General features: G+C 41.3%; 1 protein-coding gene across 1 annotated transcript; it reads left to right on the top strand.

Annotated features, from left to right (window-relative positions):
* The first annotated feature begins 593 nt into the window (after positions 1 to 593).
* On the top strand, positions 594 to 15,570 carry LOC138363052 (gamma-secretase subunit Aph-1-like). Its single transcript, XM_069321897.1, has 5 exons — positions 594 to 842; positions 7,964 to 8,083; positions 12,837 to 12,937; positions 13,819 to 14,069; positions 14,817 to 15,570. Exons 1-5 carry the CDS (start codon positions 730 to 732, stop codon positions 15,009 to 15,011), a joined length of 780 nt encoding a protein of 259 aa, XP_069177998.1. The 5' UTR covers positions 594 to 729; the 3' UTR covers positions 15,012 to 15,570.
* The last annotated feature ends 489 nt before the right edge of the window (positions 15,571 to 16,059 follow it).

A 16,059-nucleotide genomic window follows, 5' to 3' on the forward strand; every position in this document is an offset into this window, starting at 1 on the left:
AGCTACCTATGTGCTTTAATATACTGTACCTACAATTTTCTCTCATCTTTTTTTTTCATTTCATGTAATCTGTTATCATTTCTGTCTATAAATTTTGCAAGTATTTACCTCCTTAAAATTTTCTTAGATTAAGGACCTGCCCGAAACGCTGCGCGTGCTAGTGGCTTTACAAGACTGTAATTACCATATTTGTATCCTCACATTCCTTATGTACATTCTTGTATATGCATAAATAAATAAATAAATAAAGTTATGCCTTGGGGAGCTGAGGGCAGTCATAAGGATGACAAGGAGACATTTACAATTAGCACGTCAACTTTGGATTCATATACGCGCTTGCCCGAAACGCTATGCGTGCTAGTGGCTTTACAAGAATGTAAATTGAACTTAATTTCTATATTCTCTGTTAACCCCCAATGTACCTTCTTGTAAATAAATAAATAAATAAATAAATAAATAAATAAATAAATAAATAAATAGTAACTAATAATTTGTATACGGAACGTACAGTTTTTATTATGGGCGAAATGTACAACATATGTGTGGGAGCGGTGTTGTGTAGGAAGTGACTGTTGCTCCGCCCACACCGGACAACCGTGAGCTGTGATTGGCTCCTCCTGACTCACCCGGACCGCCCTCCCTCACACTGTCAACAACAGCCTCCCATCTCTACCACACAACTAATATTTTCTTGAAGTTTTCTGGCGTTGTGGTGTGTTCAGCGACGAGATGACGGTTGCACAGTTCTTCGGATGTGCGCTGATCGCCTTCGGTCCACCTATATCCATGTTTGCCATCACTATCGCCACTGACCCCATCAGGACTATTATGCTGGTAGCCAGGTGAGGCATGTGAGGGGGTCTAGGCCAGGCGGGGATACTGTCTTTGAGTAAGCTATCACCTCAAAAGCTATTAGGGTTTAAGTTATATTGAGATAAGTTATGTCCCAAACTGTGCGCCAGACATAAGGAGCTGCATGGGTTACAGTTAAATCTTACACAGTTCCTAGACGACGAGTCACAATAACGGGGCTGAAGATATGATGACCAAACCACACACCAGAAGATGAGGAGACGACGACGTTTCAGCCCGTCCTGAACCATTATCACAATCCACTTCATAATGGTCCAGGACGGACCCAAACACCTTTTCATCTTCTGGTGTGGGGTTTGGTCATCATACACAGTTCCTTTGGTAGCGCTCATTTTCTAATTGTTAAAGCAATATATATATTGTTTGGTAAGGTTAAGTTGGATTTTTTTTTGTAGTTGGTTAGGCTGGGTTGATTGGGTTAGGTAAGATAAGATAGATTTAAAAATTCTTCAGTAAACCATCTTGGTCAGAAAAAGCTGTGTATCCAATCACCCTGGTTGTGCCCTTGACCAGGTTGTAAAATAGCTGTGACATGCAGTATTATACTCTACTAATATTTTTCACTAAAAAAATAGGCATAAAAAAAGCTCTTTCTCAAGTAACTCTTTATGGTATTCATTAATGAAAAGAGTTGAGCAATAATAGCTGGCTGTTGCATAGACAATACATAGGCTGATAGTATTTATTTGCAACTTTTAATCTAATTCTATAGATTCTTTGGAACATGTGCTACAATAGGATCCTATCTTGAGGGTTTTTTGATATGATTTCGGAGCTTAGCGTCCCCGAGGCCCGGTCCTCGACTAGGGCTCCTTTTTGTTACAACCCCTGCCTTTCCCCCCCCCCCAGGAAGAAGCCCGTAGCAGCTTTTTAACTCCCAGGTACAGTACCTATTTACTGCTAGGTAACAAGGACATCAGGGTGAAAGAAACTTTTTGCCCATTTGTCTCCGCCTCCACCAGGGATCGAACCTGAAACCTCAGGACTACGAATCCGAAGCACTGTCCACTCAACTGTCAGGCGCTCCTAGTAGTACAGTCGGGTTCATTCTCGACTCTGTCAAGGATTCCAGGTTCGAATCCCGGACGGACAGAAGTAGTTGGGCATTTCCCACCTGTCCCCAAACAATGAATTATGAATTAAATATGTGAAAGATGTAGCTTAGTGCTGAATAAAACTTCATGGTTAAACCTAGCAAATGTGCTGTAGATGTTATTAATTCACATAACTCATTTTATGTATCTGGATCGCAAATTAAAATTGCAAGATTTTAACTACATTAAAGTGTTATGAAAAGTATCTGAATAATGTTAGGTATTGACTCAAAGGGCACATTTGCTAATTTTTTGGAGATAATCGGAGAAATGAAAGTCAGGACAAAATTAATTACTGTATGAGTGAATTTGGTCAGCTTGACACCTGGTTGAAAGTGCAGATAGGAAAGTCAGTGTCTCAATGTGTATGTTTTGAATTATGGTATATGTGATATGGTAAACTTCATAAGTTAAATTCTGTATCAATAAAGCATTTGTGAGATTATCCCCGTGTGATGTAATTGGTAACTTGCAATAGTGATGACACTAATGCCAGATGTGATGATTTTTCCCTTGAACTATGTAGTAGGTGCACACTGGAATAGTGATAGACACTAATACAAGTGACCTCAGTCAGAAAGGACTGCACTAGCAACAAACAATTGCTGTAATGACAGCTTATTACTTTAAGACTACGCAGGGAGGCGAAGAGCCGCCACCAGAGCCTAAATCCTCGGCACTCTTGATCCACTAGGTCGTGGAGCATCCGTAACTACTGAAGGTAGTTGTCAAAGTAGCTCGTTAGTGTGTCTCGCCAAAAGATTTCTTTGGTGTGTGTGGCTTTGAAATTAGTTCGAGACCAAGTATCCAAAGCAACACCCATAGTCACTTTCAAGCGTAATGGCAGAGTCAATAAATGGTACAAGGGTCTTAAAAGATGTGAACGGAAAGGCACTTGTAGGTTTCAACAATAACAATTTATTCATAAAACTTAATACTAGCAATACAAGGCAATAATAGTTTAATGTTACATTAAAGTTCGTAGTGGCACCGTCAACACTATAGACAAGCCGGAAGAAACACACTTCTGATACAGACCACTCGTGGTTCCAATATTAACTACACTGAACACAGTGGGCGACCACTTCAGAGGCAAGTAGCAGTTCGTCACGCCTACAGCAAACAATAATAAACAAACAACAAACAGACCTGTCACAGAGACGGAAGACAGTCTTCCTTGCAACACTCAGTTAATTACGTTATGACACAATGAGAGACAGATGACAATTGATCTAATCTATTTCAATCGATTAATTACAATATGAATACGTTACTTAGTAAATCCAGTTATGTTAATCTGTCACCCAATCACAACCAACACAAGGTATACTACGTTAATTACATGCTGTCAACACAGTCAAGCAACCAAACCAGACTTAATGAAGTCGATCAATAAACACCGGGTAATTAGCAGTCCCTGAGTAACCGCTCAAGGTCCTGACAAACCTGACAGTCGACTTAACTCACGAAGAATTTACATTAACACTAACTGATCACCGAGACCGCTTGACAATCACTGATTAGTCAACACGATTGCTAATCACCTCACATCAATACAGATGGTAATTAATGACATTAATTCAATAACACTGACTTCACAATAAGGAACACAAATCAAAACAACACCGGGTCATGTAGACCAACACAATACAGTATTTAATCCCAGCACTGACAACACAACACACTGACAACAAATGTCATAAAAGCGTATCGAATCGTGTATCGAATTTACTCAGTTTCTATGATCGAGCCACAGAGATATTACAGGAAAGAGATGGTTGGGTTGACTGCATCTATCTGGACCTAAAAAAGGCTTTCGACAGAGTTCCACATAAGAGGTTGTTCTGGAAACTGGAAAATATTGGAGGGGTGACAGGTAAGCTTCTATCATGGATGAAAAATTTTCTGACTGATAGAAAAATGAGGGCAGTAATCAGAGGCAATGTATCAGAATGGAGAAATGTCACAAGTGGAGTACCACAGGGTTCAGTTCTTGCACCAGTGATGTTTATTGTGTACATAAATGATCTACCAGTTGGTATACAGAATTATATGAACACGTTTGCTGATGATGCTAAGATAATAGGAAGGATAAGAAATTTAGATGACTGTCATGCCCTTCAAAAAGACCTGGACAAAATAAGTATATGGAGCACCACTTGGCAAATGGAATTTAATGTTAATAAATGTCATGTTATGGAATGTGGAATAGGAGAACATAGACCCCACACAACCTATATATTATGTGAGAAATCTTTAAAGAATTCTGATAAAGAAAGAGATCTAGGAGTGGTTCTAGATAGAAAACTATCACCTGAGGACCACATAAAGAATATTGTGCAAGGAGCCTATGCTATGCTTTCTAACTTCAGAATTGCATTTAAATACATGGATGGTGATATACTAAAGAAATTGTTCATGACTTTTGTTAGGCCAAAGCTAGAATATGCAGCTGTTGTGTGGTGCCCATATCTTAAGAAGCACATCAACAAACTGGAAAAGGTGCAAAGACATGCTACTAAGTGGCTCCCAGAACTGAAGGGCAAGAGCTACGAGGAGAGGTTAGAAGCATTAAATATGCCAAAACTAGAAGACAGAAGAAAAAGAGGTGATATGATCACTACATACAAAATAGTAACAGGAATTGACAAAATCGACAGGGAAGACTTCCTGAGACCTGGAACTTCAAGAACAAGAGGTCATAGATTTAAACTAGCTAAACACAGATGCCGAAGAAATATAAGAAAATTCACCTTCGCAAATAGAGTGGTAGACGGTTGGAACAAGTTAAGTGAGAAGGTGGTGGAGGCCAAGACCGTCAGTAATTTCAAAGCGTTATATGACAAAGAGTGCTGGGAAGACGGGACACCACGAGCGTAGCTCTCATCCTGTAACTACACTTAGGTAATTACACTTAGGTAATTACTTACTTTTATCACTGCATGTCTCATTGAATGAAAGAAAAGAAAGAAAACACGGACATGGTTAGACACAGAGTGATGGTATAATATTAAACCTCACTAATCAATATAAACACAAGTAATAACACACATGTTCATATACAGAATTATATGAACATGTTTGCTGATGATGCTAAGATAATAGGAAGGATAAGAAACTTAGATGATTGTCATGCCCTTCAAGATGACCTGGACAAAATAAGTATATGGAGCACCTCTTGGCAAATGGAATTTAATGTTAATAAATGCCATGTTATGGAATGTGGAATAGAACATAGACCTCACACAACCTATATATTATGTGAGAAATCTTTAAAGAATTCTGATAAAGAAAGAGATCTAGGGGTGGTTCTAGATAGAAAACTATCACCTGAGGACCACATAAAGAATATTGTGCGAGGAGCCTATGCCACGCTTTCTAACTTCAGAATTGCTTTTAAATACATGGATGGCGATATACTAAAGAAATTGTTCACGACTTTTGTTAGGCCAAAGCTAGAATATGCAGCGGTTGTGTGGTGCCCATATCTTAAGAAGCACATCAACAAACTGGAAAAGGTGCAAAGACATGCTACTAAGTAGCTCCCAGAACTGAAGGGCAAGAGCTACGAGGAGAGGTTAGAGGCATTAAATATGCCAAAACTAGAAGACAGAAGAAAAAGAGGTGATATGATCACTACATACAAAATAGTAACAGGAATTGATAAAATCGATAGGGAAGATTTCCTGAGACCTGGAACTTTAAGAACAAGAGGTCATAGATTTAAACTAGCTAAACACAGATGCCGAAGAAATACTGTATAAGAAAATTCGCTTTTGCAAACAGAGTGGTAGACGGTTGGAACAAGTTAGGTGAGAAGGTGGTGGAGGCCAAGACCGTCAGTAGTTTCAAAGCGTTATATGACAGAGTGCTGGAAAGACGGGACACCACGAGCGTAGCTCTCATCCTGTAACTACACTTAGGTAATTACACAATTACTAAATGTGTAAAACAGTGTAAGATAACAAACACACTAAAGTCCAGTTACAATTATCACACAGACTAACTGTAGCAGGCCTTTACCTATCGTGCTTCCTCGGGAATCGAACTCCTTCCCGTGGCGGGATTATGAAGAACGACACACCAATTGGCTGACTGATTCAGCACAAGGAATTTGGCACTTCAGATGAATGATACAGAATAATTTTGAGTAGTCACTTTGATTATATCGGTATCTTCCACAATCCTCAAATATACACACTCGGTATGATACCCGCTGTTGATTGAAGATCGAGTGCCCCACAAGCGGCACAGGTGCATGGTGCACAAGGGGACTACACGGGTGGAGGCAGCATGAGGCGGAGTGAGGTGGGTGGAGGGCCGCACGAGGTAGTAGTGTGAGCCACGAGACCACAAGGTTGAGTTTCGCCTTACTCCCACACTGGTGAAGGCAGGAGCGCGTTTATGAACGTACACCGGATATAATGCACTAGTGTGCTTTGCTGAAGGCACACTGAATAACACGCTGATGGAGTGCAGATGCGCACCACGTGATAAGTACACGGGGTGGACAGCAGAGTGGACGAAATAAACAGAGTCCACACAATTCCAATGTTTGTGAATATCACTTCTCAATTTTAACTCAACCACTTGGAAATCGTTTTCCTCAATTCCTTGTACACAGTTTACTTAGCGATATGGTGACAGATTGCACTTGATTTAGTCGATGAACATGGATACTTAGCTACAATCCTGTTGCTCCGGTGGCGATCACATGTGTTGGCCGGTACTCTAACTCGTATCTTTGAATATATGGTACCTATCAGCGCACAGCGATTACCGGATTCTGAGAAATGCTTAGACCAGATAGATATACTTAAGCTTGCTGAACTCCGGTGTAGACAGGAATACTACCCTGTTTTGACCGAACAGGATAACCATGTCTACACAGCACAGTGAGGTATTCCAGAATGGCATCCCCCTAGGCGGGAAAAGCTGAAGTGGCGGTGTCCCCCTTGTCTGACGAGATGGCCAATCAGGTGCGAGGATTGGTGGAGGCCGAAGGTACCGCTACCAATGGGGTGACGGTGATGTCACGTCACCGGCCAGAGGAAACCGTTACAACACCAGGCCTCTCTCTTCATCCTTATACACGAGAGTTGGGACTAGAATTCATGCTAATCCTGTAACTATTTATCCAGAAATGCTACAACATCTATCGCTAGTTTTCTGGGCAGCTGAGGGTGTCTGGTTTCCAAAGACACCTAATTTCGACCTTCTATCTGCTATATTAAGGAAGTTACTAATTCATGCATGCTTGTGCACTCCCTGAAATCTGAAATCAAAATGGCAATTTTGCTTCGTCTATCAACTATGTGTAAGCTAGCCAGCGGTATAACCTCTGACACTGTTGGACACCCTTCCCACTGTTGGACACCCATCTTCGCACTCATTACAATCTCCTGACTGGCCTGCTGTTGTAATTGTCTGTGCACAGACCTAGCATCACCCCTTCTCCCTTTCTCCCCCTCTCCCCTTCCCCTCGTTCATCTTCCCCTTCCTTGTTCATTCTCCCCCTCCACAGGATTCATAATCCTAGGGTCCGAGGATCGATCCCTGGCGATGGCAGAAACAAATGGAAAGAGTTTCTTTCACCCTGATGCCTCTGTTCACCTAGCAGTAAATAGGTACCTGGGAGTTAGACAGCTGCCACGGGCAGCTTCCTAGGGGTGGGGGGGTGTATATGGGGGGGGGATAAAATAAGTTGATTGATTGACAGTTGAGAAGTCATAAATATGACCCTGCATGGATGTTGAAAGGTTCCATGTGGCATCAGTTCCAAAATACTGATGTACTCTGTCATGAGTCTGTTCTTTGCATATGGCAGATCTTATCTTAGGTGATTTCTTCAGAAATCACCTAAGATAATTGATCTTGGTTATCTCTTCAGAAAAGACTTTTCAACTTACTCAATATTTTTTATTTGATGAAAATTGTGTAGCAGCACTGTATGTAGTATTTAGAGGTATATTTACAGTGTGCTTTTTCCTCCACAGCTCTTTCTTCTGGCTTCTCGCATTGCTGTTCTCATCCATTCTTTACAGCGCGGTCACTCAATTAAATAATGCACTCATCTTTGGGGTGGTGTTTTCCGTCTTATGCCAAGAACTATTTCGGTGAGTATCAATTGGATGTTTTAAATAAAAGAGAAAAAGAATTAGTATAATGTTTTGGTGCTACAGTGCTGTGCTTGTTTAATGAAGCACATTTTGCTGTTATAGATGTTTGTTTTGGATGCATGATTTTGAATTTATCTAAATAAGCTGTAATTTTTAAAATTGAGCTGTTTCAAGGCTACATCTTAAGGCATTATTATGAGAGGGTTCCTTATATAGCTCCCCAAGCTTAACCTCATGAAGAGCAAAAGCTTTATCAAAAACCAATAAGGTTTTTTCCTTGTCAGCCTTCAGCTTTCTCTCCTTCATCTGGAAATCCCTCACCTCTTTGCAAAAAATTTTGGAACCACTACAAAAAAAATGCATGTGTGAATCAAGCATTCTATGAGTGGAAGTAGATCTAAGGAAGAAGTCTATCTGAACAGTTTTTCAATAATACAGTATTGGTTTAACAGCCTTCCCAACATTTGCCATTTTAAGTATGTTTGTGCTCTATGCATTTGCACACATCATAGCAGAAACCTGTTCTTTATTAATTTTATGAGTTAAAATAGTTTGTTCTAATCTACTGGCCTTTGCCTGATGGTAAACACTCCATACCAATCCATTTTCATCTGCATTGTAGACCTGGAAATAATTGTATTTTTCTTAGGCACACCATGCAGTTTTCTCTTAATTGGCTCCATTGCTTCCACATCTGGTCTGAATCATTTCCCTGAAATCTTCCTTTTAAATATACTGTGGGGCCTGTCAAACTTATACAGCTACTCTGAATTGGTCTTGATGTTTTTGAAGGTCATGTTATGTGCTTCTACTACAGACTAAAATTGTTAAACCCTAATGGATACAATACTGTATTGTATGAATGACAAACAAACAGCATCATCCAGTGTTCGTATTTATGTACCCTCAATGCTTTTCAGTCACTACTACTACCACTACTGCTCTCTTTCTCTCTTACTAACAAACTGTATGATTTCCAGTCTTTGCTTTTTATATCCAGAATAGTACCAGTGACAATGCCATACTCCTCTGCCAGTTACTTGCCAGCCATCCTTCGATCTAGTTTTTCAAGTAACTGCCTTTCCATGGGAAGCCCCTATGGGTCCCTGGAGCTATCAGGCTGATATATGTTACATTAGTCAGAGACATCAGTCAAATGAAGTTCAGCCTGCCGGGGACCACGAGCCAGAACCTGGCCCCCGCAGAGAGACACAGGGAACAATGGCCTATTGAAGCCCCCATGTGGTTGGGAGCACTCCATGTCTGCCATCGACCGGGGTTGGCATCCAGAAAGGTAGATATCACAAAACATATCCCACTTGGTAAGAAATTCTGACTGAAAACTGAACAGGGAGGCAGAACTCGCCCTACAACTTAAGGAAACAAGCAAACGTCACACCTCACCGCCGCACCTCCTGACCGCACAGCTCCTCCCCCCCCCCCCTCATCCTCCCAGGGGAGGGGAGGAGCCCTGGACCCCTGTGCCGGCTACCGAAGTCATCCAGTTCCTTGGCTGATGTTGTCCGGGGTGGATGTTGACTCTGGCCTCAGATTCCTGTGCAGTTGTGTGCCTTCGGGGTGTGTTTCTGCTGTGTGTGAGGTGCTGGGGTTTTCAAGCTTCTGTTTGGCCTTGGGTATGATGTGGTATTATTTGGTGGTAGTGGTATCGTTGGCAAGGTACTGCATAGCTCGCCTACCTATGCAGCAGCTGGTTTCTGTTCCTTCTGGAAACGTTGTCTTTCAGCTATTTCGAGGGGGTTCCCAGTTCACTCGGCAGTTGCTCGAGCAGTTGTGTGGGAGATTGATCTTTGCCGTGCTGGTTTACTTGCCGGCTCGGGTCTGGCTTTGGTGTCCATTCTGGTTCCTTCGGGGTCCTCCCTTATGCCTCTCGTGATTGCTGGGTTCAGTCTCCAAGGGCCTTGCATCGGTTGCTGCGTCGCCGGCTTCCTCTTCGGGTATTTCAGGGTTCAGTGCTGTAGCACCTACCCGAGCCCTAGCAGATGTGTTCAAGAATGCTTCGTCTCTCGGCTAGGGCTTTGTGACCAGTACTCACCAGGCTGGCCAGGGGCGGTGGGGTTCGTCCTTCCGTCAAGCTCACAGCACAGTGGGGGAGTTCGCGGTGGTTTGACTCGCTTCAGAGGGTCCAGGTTGCTTGGGGTTCCATGATCCGGCTGCATTCGAACTGTTCTTCGGTGGTTGAATGCCTGAACCGTGAGGGGTCTCTTCGGTCTTTTGAGGCTGGTCACTTCGAGTGACTCGTCTGCTGGATTCTCGGGATTTGGCTCTCTGTGCAGTTCATATCTGGGGATTCTCCAATGTCCTGGCGGACTGCCTGTCTCAGTTCATTCCCCTGTCCAGGGAATGGACAGTCGATGCTGATTCCTTCGGTTGGATTCTGCCAGACGTACAGGAGCCCAGAGGTCGACCTCTTTGCGTTGGACCTCAGGTCTCGGCATCTCCCAATATATGTGGTGCTCTTTTCCGACTACAAGGCTGTCACAGTGGACACCTTTCAGCAGAACTGGTCGAGGTGGGGTTACCTGTACTTCTTCCTCTCGATCCAGCTGTTGCTTCAGGTCCTGGCTCATTTGGAGACTTACCAGGGGAGAGTAGTCCTGTTGGCCCCTTGGTGGCCGACCCAGCCTTGGTTTCAAACGCTGCTTGCTTGGTGTCCGAAGCTGTGATGTATTACGCTGCTCTGCCTCTTTCAGCAGATCGGTCCAGTCAGGTACCTGGCTGGTTTGGTCCTCTCTTCTGCTCTTCGCATCTGGTCTTTTTGATGTCGTCTATCACCATTTGTATAATGATCAGGTGACTTCTCTGATGGTGTTCCACTTGCGAGCGTCGTCTCGGTGATAGTATCGAGTTTCCTGGCATTTTTCTGTCATTTTCTCTCTCTAAGTAGGGTGTCTTCTGTTTCTGATCAGGTTGTTTTGTTTTTTCTTTCTTGGCTTTTTCAGGACCATCGTTTTATGCCTAATACTGTTGCCTCGTATCGTGTGGTGCTGGCAGAGCCACTCATGCTTGTATTCGGGGTGGATGTCACTTCTGCCCAGTTTCATAAGCTTTCTCGTGCATTGTTTCACCTCCAGCTTGCTCATGCGCCGCCTGAGCCATCCTGGTCCTTGGACAGGGTGCTCCCTTTTCTTTCTTCCCCTTGGTTTGTGGCGGCCCCTTCAGCTCAAGATTGTTTTTCCAAGGCTCTCTTTCTGTTGGCATTGGCCTATGGGGGTCGGGTTGGTGAGCTTCATGCTCTCCTCCGGTGCAAGGGCTTTTGCTCTTTCGGTCCTGGTGGTAGGTTTGTTTGGTTGTAGCTTTCTCCTTCTTTTCTTGCAAAAAAAAGAGATGACCTTTTTCCAGAGGGGTGCTTAGGTCATTGGTGCTTGCTTTGTCAGGTTAACAAGTTGTCTTGACTTTGAGTTGAGGAGTGAGTGGTGTCTACCTCCCAGTGTTAAGTCCCCAATTCTTTCTCTTTGATGATGTAGCTCCAGGGAGCCCTATGGGCTTCCCTCAGAAAACCAGCGTTGAATGTAATGAAACTCCTTTTTTGCGTGTGAACCAGAGGCTCTCTGGCAACCCTCCCTCCTTGCCGTTGGCAGTTCCGTTTCCTTTTTGACGCTCCGCCTCCGAATTGGATGGCTTTGGTAACCAGCATGGGGGGGTTCCGGGGCTCCCCCCCTTCCCAAAGGGAAGGGGGTGCGAGCCCCGGAAAAACATGCGCTTCAGTGAGGTGTGACATTTGCTTGTTTACTTAGTTCCTTAAGTTGCAGGGGGTGAGTTCTGCATCCCTGTTTGGTTTTCGGTCTCAGTTTCTTACCAAGTGGGGTTTGTTTTATTATGCCTACCTTTCTGGATACCAACCCCAGTTGATGGCAGACATGTAATGCCCCCAACCACATGGGGCTTCTCTTGGCTAATTGACTGATGCCCCTGACTAATATAACACACATCAGCCTGATAGCTCCAGGGAGCCTCCAGGTCTCACCCAGAAAATGGCGTTTCATTACATTCAACGTTGGTTTTTTATTCATGGTAAGGAATGAATAAAACTCTTGCTGGATGACATGGTTTCAAACTGCAGATAATCATGTATCCAAAGATAAGCTAGTGACTTGAGTAGTGATAGGTTACATCACACACTCACAATAGTATCACAAAAGCAACAGAAAAATGTCACACAGACAAAACTCTCTTGTATGATTTACAGTATTGTGCAATTCAATCTCGATAAAACATTTATGAAATATAAATGCAATATTTTGAATACTTTAATGGAAATAAAAAAAGCAAGTTTAGGAAAAATTAAAGTAAAATATGCGATTTGAGGGTAATTATTCCATGTGATAAACCAACGAACCAGTTTTGTCTTATCCCCCTCGGATGGGTGAAAAAGGATCATTGTTATAAAGGGAAGTGTTATCAAGATTTCTGGATTTGGGAGAGTGCACTATATAGGTATAGAAAAATAAAGTGTGTATAAACTACAGCAATTCTTTGGTTATATCATTAATGTTGGTATGTACAGTATGTGCATGGTATGCTTATACTTTTGAAGAGTTAATGCCAAGTCCAGGCTCATGTACTATGTGTACTATAAGTTATATAATGTGATAACATTTTTACAATATGTATTTTTAATGTAATAAAAGGATACTCCTGATTTAGATTACCAGTATAAAAAAATCAAGTTTGTCATGTTTGTTTAAAATTTGTTCCTGTGGTATGACAAAAATTTTTAAATTTTGTCCAGGTTTCTGTGGTTTTTAGTTATCAAAAAGGCAGAGGGAGGTCTGAGGAAGGTGAGCGATGGGAATCTTCAAATCGTGGAGAACAAACACATTTTAGCCTATGGTAAATACTGATCTTGTCTGTTGTATTTTGTATAAATATGGTACTACTTATTGGAGATTCTCAAACCTAATGAAATAGTTTTTGAAAAATATTTTGATGACAAAAGTTAGATACATATACTGTATCTAATTAAACTAATACTAATATATCTGGTACAGTGTATGTACTAATTGAGATGAACTATGACATGTATGGAGATTGAGATGTAGTATAGAGTTATGATGAAGGAAGTAGTATGGATGTGAAGTGATGTACTGAGTGACTGGACAAATATAAATATATTATGTCTCCATGATTTACTCTACATGCAGTATTGTAAACAGTGTAAATCACTTATAAATTGTGTGGGGGTAAAAATAGACCTGAAGAGCATGTGTAGTGTCAAGCTAGGAGGAGAGAGCAGTGTGAGGAGCATGTGTAGTGTCAGGCTAGGAGGAGAGAGCAGTGTGAGGAGCATGTGTAGTGTCAGGCTAGGAGGAGAGAGCAGTGTGAGGAGCATGTGTAGTGTCAGGCTAGGAGGAGAGAGCAAGCTCCCAGAAGTAGATTTTAATCTTTGCTAGAAAATATAATTATTTTTGTAAGAAAATAAAATTTAAGAATGAGGTATGTATAATGGTATAGTAGGTCTACAGTATAAGATATAACAACTACATAGTCAGCAAAGAAAATAGGAATACCCATAACTGTGTTTTATTAATGATAACATATGTATTTATTGATTTATTCTTGTTGCTAATAGGAATTTTACTAAATGGTATTTGATAATAATTATGGTAAACTTTTATTGATTTTTATGTATTGCATAAAGTTTTAAGAAGTTAATTGAATCCATAATTTATGTGAAATTATCTTGTTTTGAAGATCATATTTCCATCTTTCAGTGTCTGGACTAGGCTTTGGTATGATCGCTGGTGCCTTTTCTCTGGTGAATGTTTTGGCTGACATGACTGGACCAGGAACTATTGGGCTTAAAGGAGACCCCCTCAATTTCTTTGTGGCATCAGCCATAACCAGTTTGGCATTCATTATGCTCCATGTGTTTTGGGGCATTCTCTTTGTCAACGCTATCCATCGACGTGCATACCTGCAGCTGGCCTATGTTGTTCTTTGTCACTTGTTGGCTTCCTGCATTGTAAGTATCTCGTGGCTTTTGTGGATATTGTGTGTACATGTATACTGAACTGTATTCCATCAAGTAAGTAGTAATTTTTCTTCTGTTTGGGCCTTAGATATGTTAGGTAATAACTTGACTACAAAATTTTATGCACTACAGTACTGTTTACTGTACAGCATTAATATTTTTATCAAGGTTACTTTATTGAATCAAATTAATTCTTACAAGGGAAAGGTATGGTAAACGATAACCAAACCACACACCAGAGGATGAAGAAATGACGGTTTCGATCCATCCTGGATCATTATTTTATGTCTTGAAAATGGTCCAGGACGAACCGAAACGTTGTCGTTTCTCCAACCTCTGGTGTGTGGTCCGGTCATCATTTCTTCAGCCATGTTGTTGTGACTCATCGTCTGTTATGGGGAACATTCTAAAATAAACAAATCCACAAGGGCCGTGACGAGGATTCGAACCTGCGTCCGAGAGCATCCCAGACGCTGCCTTAATCAACTGAGCCACAACATGGTACAAGAATTTCAACCAGAAATTCTACTGAATTTACTTGGATCCTGCAGCCTCTCTGAGAGACAAACCAGGATTTTACACAATTCCCCCATGCACTCGCGCTATGTCAATAGGCCGTTCTACCTCTTTATTTTCTTCTCCGAGGCTATGGGTCCCTACACTTGCACCAGAGGTGGTGCCCCTTCTAGGTTTTATATATACAGGTATATATAAAATATAATATATTTTATTTTTCAGACATTGATGAATCCTGCATATTCAGTCACCATCCCAACGGTTTGGATCCTTACAATTCTCTCCGGAATGTTGGCTTTCATTGTGGCAGGCGGATCACTAAGGACTATAAAGGCTGCCTTCAATGGTCACTCCAGAGTTCTACAGGTCACCACAACTGATGACAGTATTCCAACAGCAAGTGAAGGGGGAATATGAAGTTTTATGTCTTAAATATGTTTGTTTTATTCATGTTATTGATAGGAAGCTGAGATAATTAGTTTAGACATAATGGACATTCCATTACTTAATATTAATAACATTATTTGCTTGTATGCACTGGGATTTACCTGGTATGGGACCCAACCAAAGGTTTAAGATAAGCTCATAATACAGTTGTAGCACCATTTTGTAATGTAAGTGTTGGAAGGATATGAAATAGCATTGGCAAAAAACGTTTTAGAGTAAATTAGGATTGTTATCGTTTCATTCACTTACTAAACTTCAACAATTCCTATTCATTATATACTTGCACACAGGTGCACCATTAACACTGCCATCTTACCCTTATCCTTTCTATTGCATCTGCTTACCTATAACTCGTATGGATGTGTTCTATTAGTCAATGCCCCTCAGTTCTTTCTCATTATTCGTGAATTCTGCTTTGATAATTCATCTTTAATTTTGCAGTTCACTTTCTTTAGAGGACTTTACTTCAGATGTTATTTTGTTCCCCCTCTGTATAATGCCTCAGGTGTTAAATAAATTCAGAAAATTATTCATCTTTAATATTTTCACCTTGACTTGTCAACTTATTCCCTGAAAAATATATTAAAGCTGGATTGAAATTGCATCTCATACACAGTGAGCCACTGTGTTTCACAGTATAGATCCTTGTAACTATTTTGAACTTGGGGATTATGCAATTCACTTGGATGGTACTGTAACCTTAATGAAGTTAGATTTATTGTTATAAAGTGTACCCCCCTCCCCCCCAACAGCCCAAGCTGTCTTCCCAAGTGTTTAACTTCAGTATTATATTGTGCATAAAACAATATTTGGCTAGCAGGGCATCCTTAGGTTTTGCAGTAATGCTTTTTGCTGTTGGTCATTCTTCCCAAAACTGCCAAGTGCCAAAACAGATTTTGCTTATCACAGTTTGTTGGTTTATATGATTCTGTATATAATGAAAGAAATAGTTTCCGTCTTATACGTGTAAGCTTTATTATAATGCCTAGATTGTAGTTAAACTTACAATTTTATTATT

The sequence above is a fragment of the Procambarus clarkii genome, chromosome 10 (genome assembly GCF_040958095.1).
Source record: "Procambarus clarkii isolate CNS0578487 chromosome 10, FALCON_Pclarkii_2.0, whole genome shotgun sequence".
Classification (NCBI taxonomy): domain Eukaryota; kingdom Metazoa; phylum Arthropoda; class Malacostraca; order Decapoda; family Cambaridae; genus Procambarus; species Procambarus clarkii.

Bases quoted from the DNA above. Each gene is read 5' to 3' on its own strand.
- LOC138363052 (XM_069321897.1), top strand. From the start codon at position 730: ATGACGGTTGCACAGTTCTTCGGATGTGCGCTGATCGCCTTCGGTCCA. The intron at 8,084-12,836 runs GTGAGTATCAAT...AATTTTGTCCAG, and splicing joins TTATGCCAAGAACTATTTCG to GTTTCTGTGGTTTTTAGTTA. The intron at 14,070-14,816 runs GTAAGTATCTCG...TTTATTTTTCAG, and splicing joins ACTTGTTGGCTTCCTGCATT to ACATTGATGAATCCTGCATA.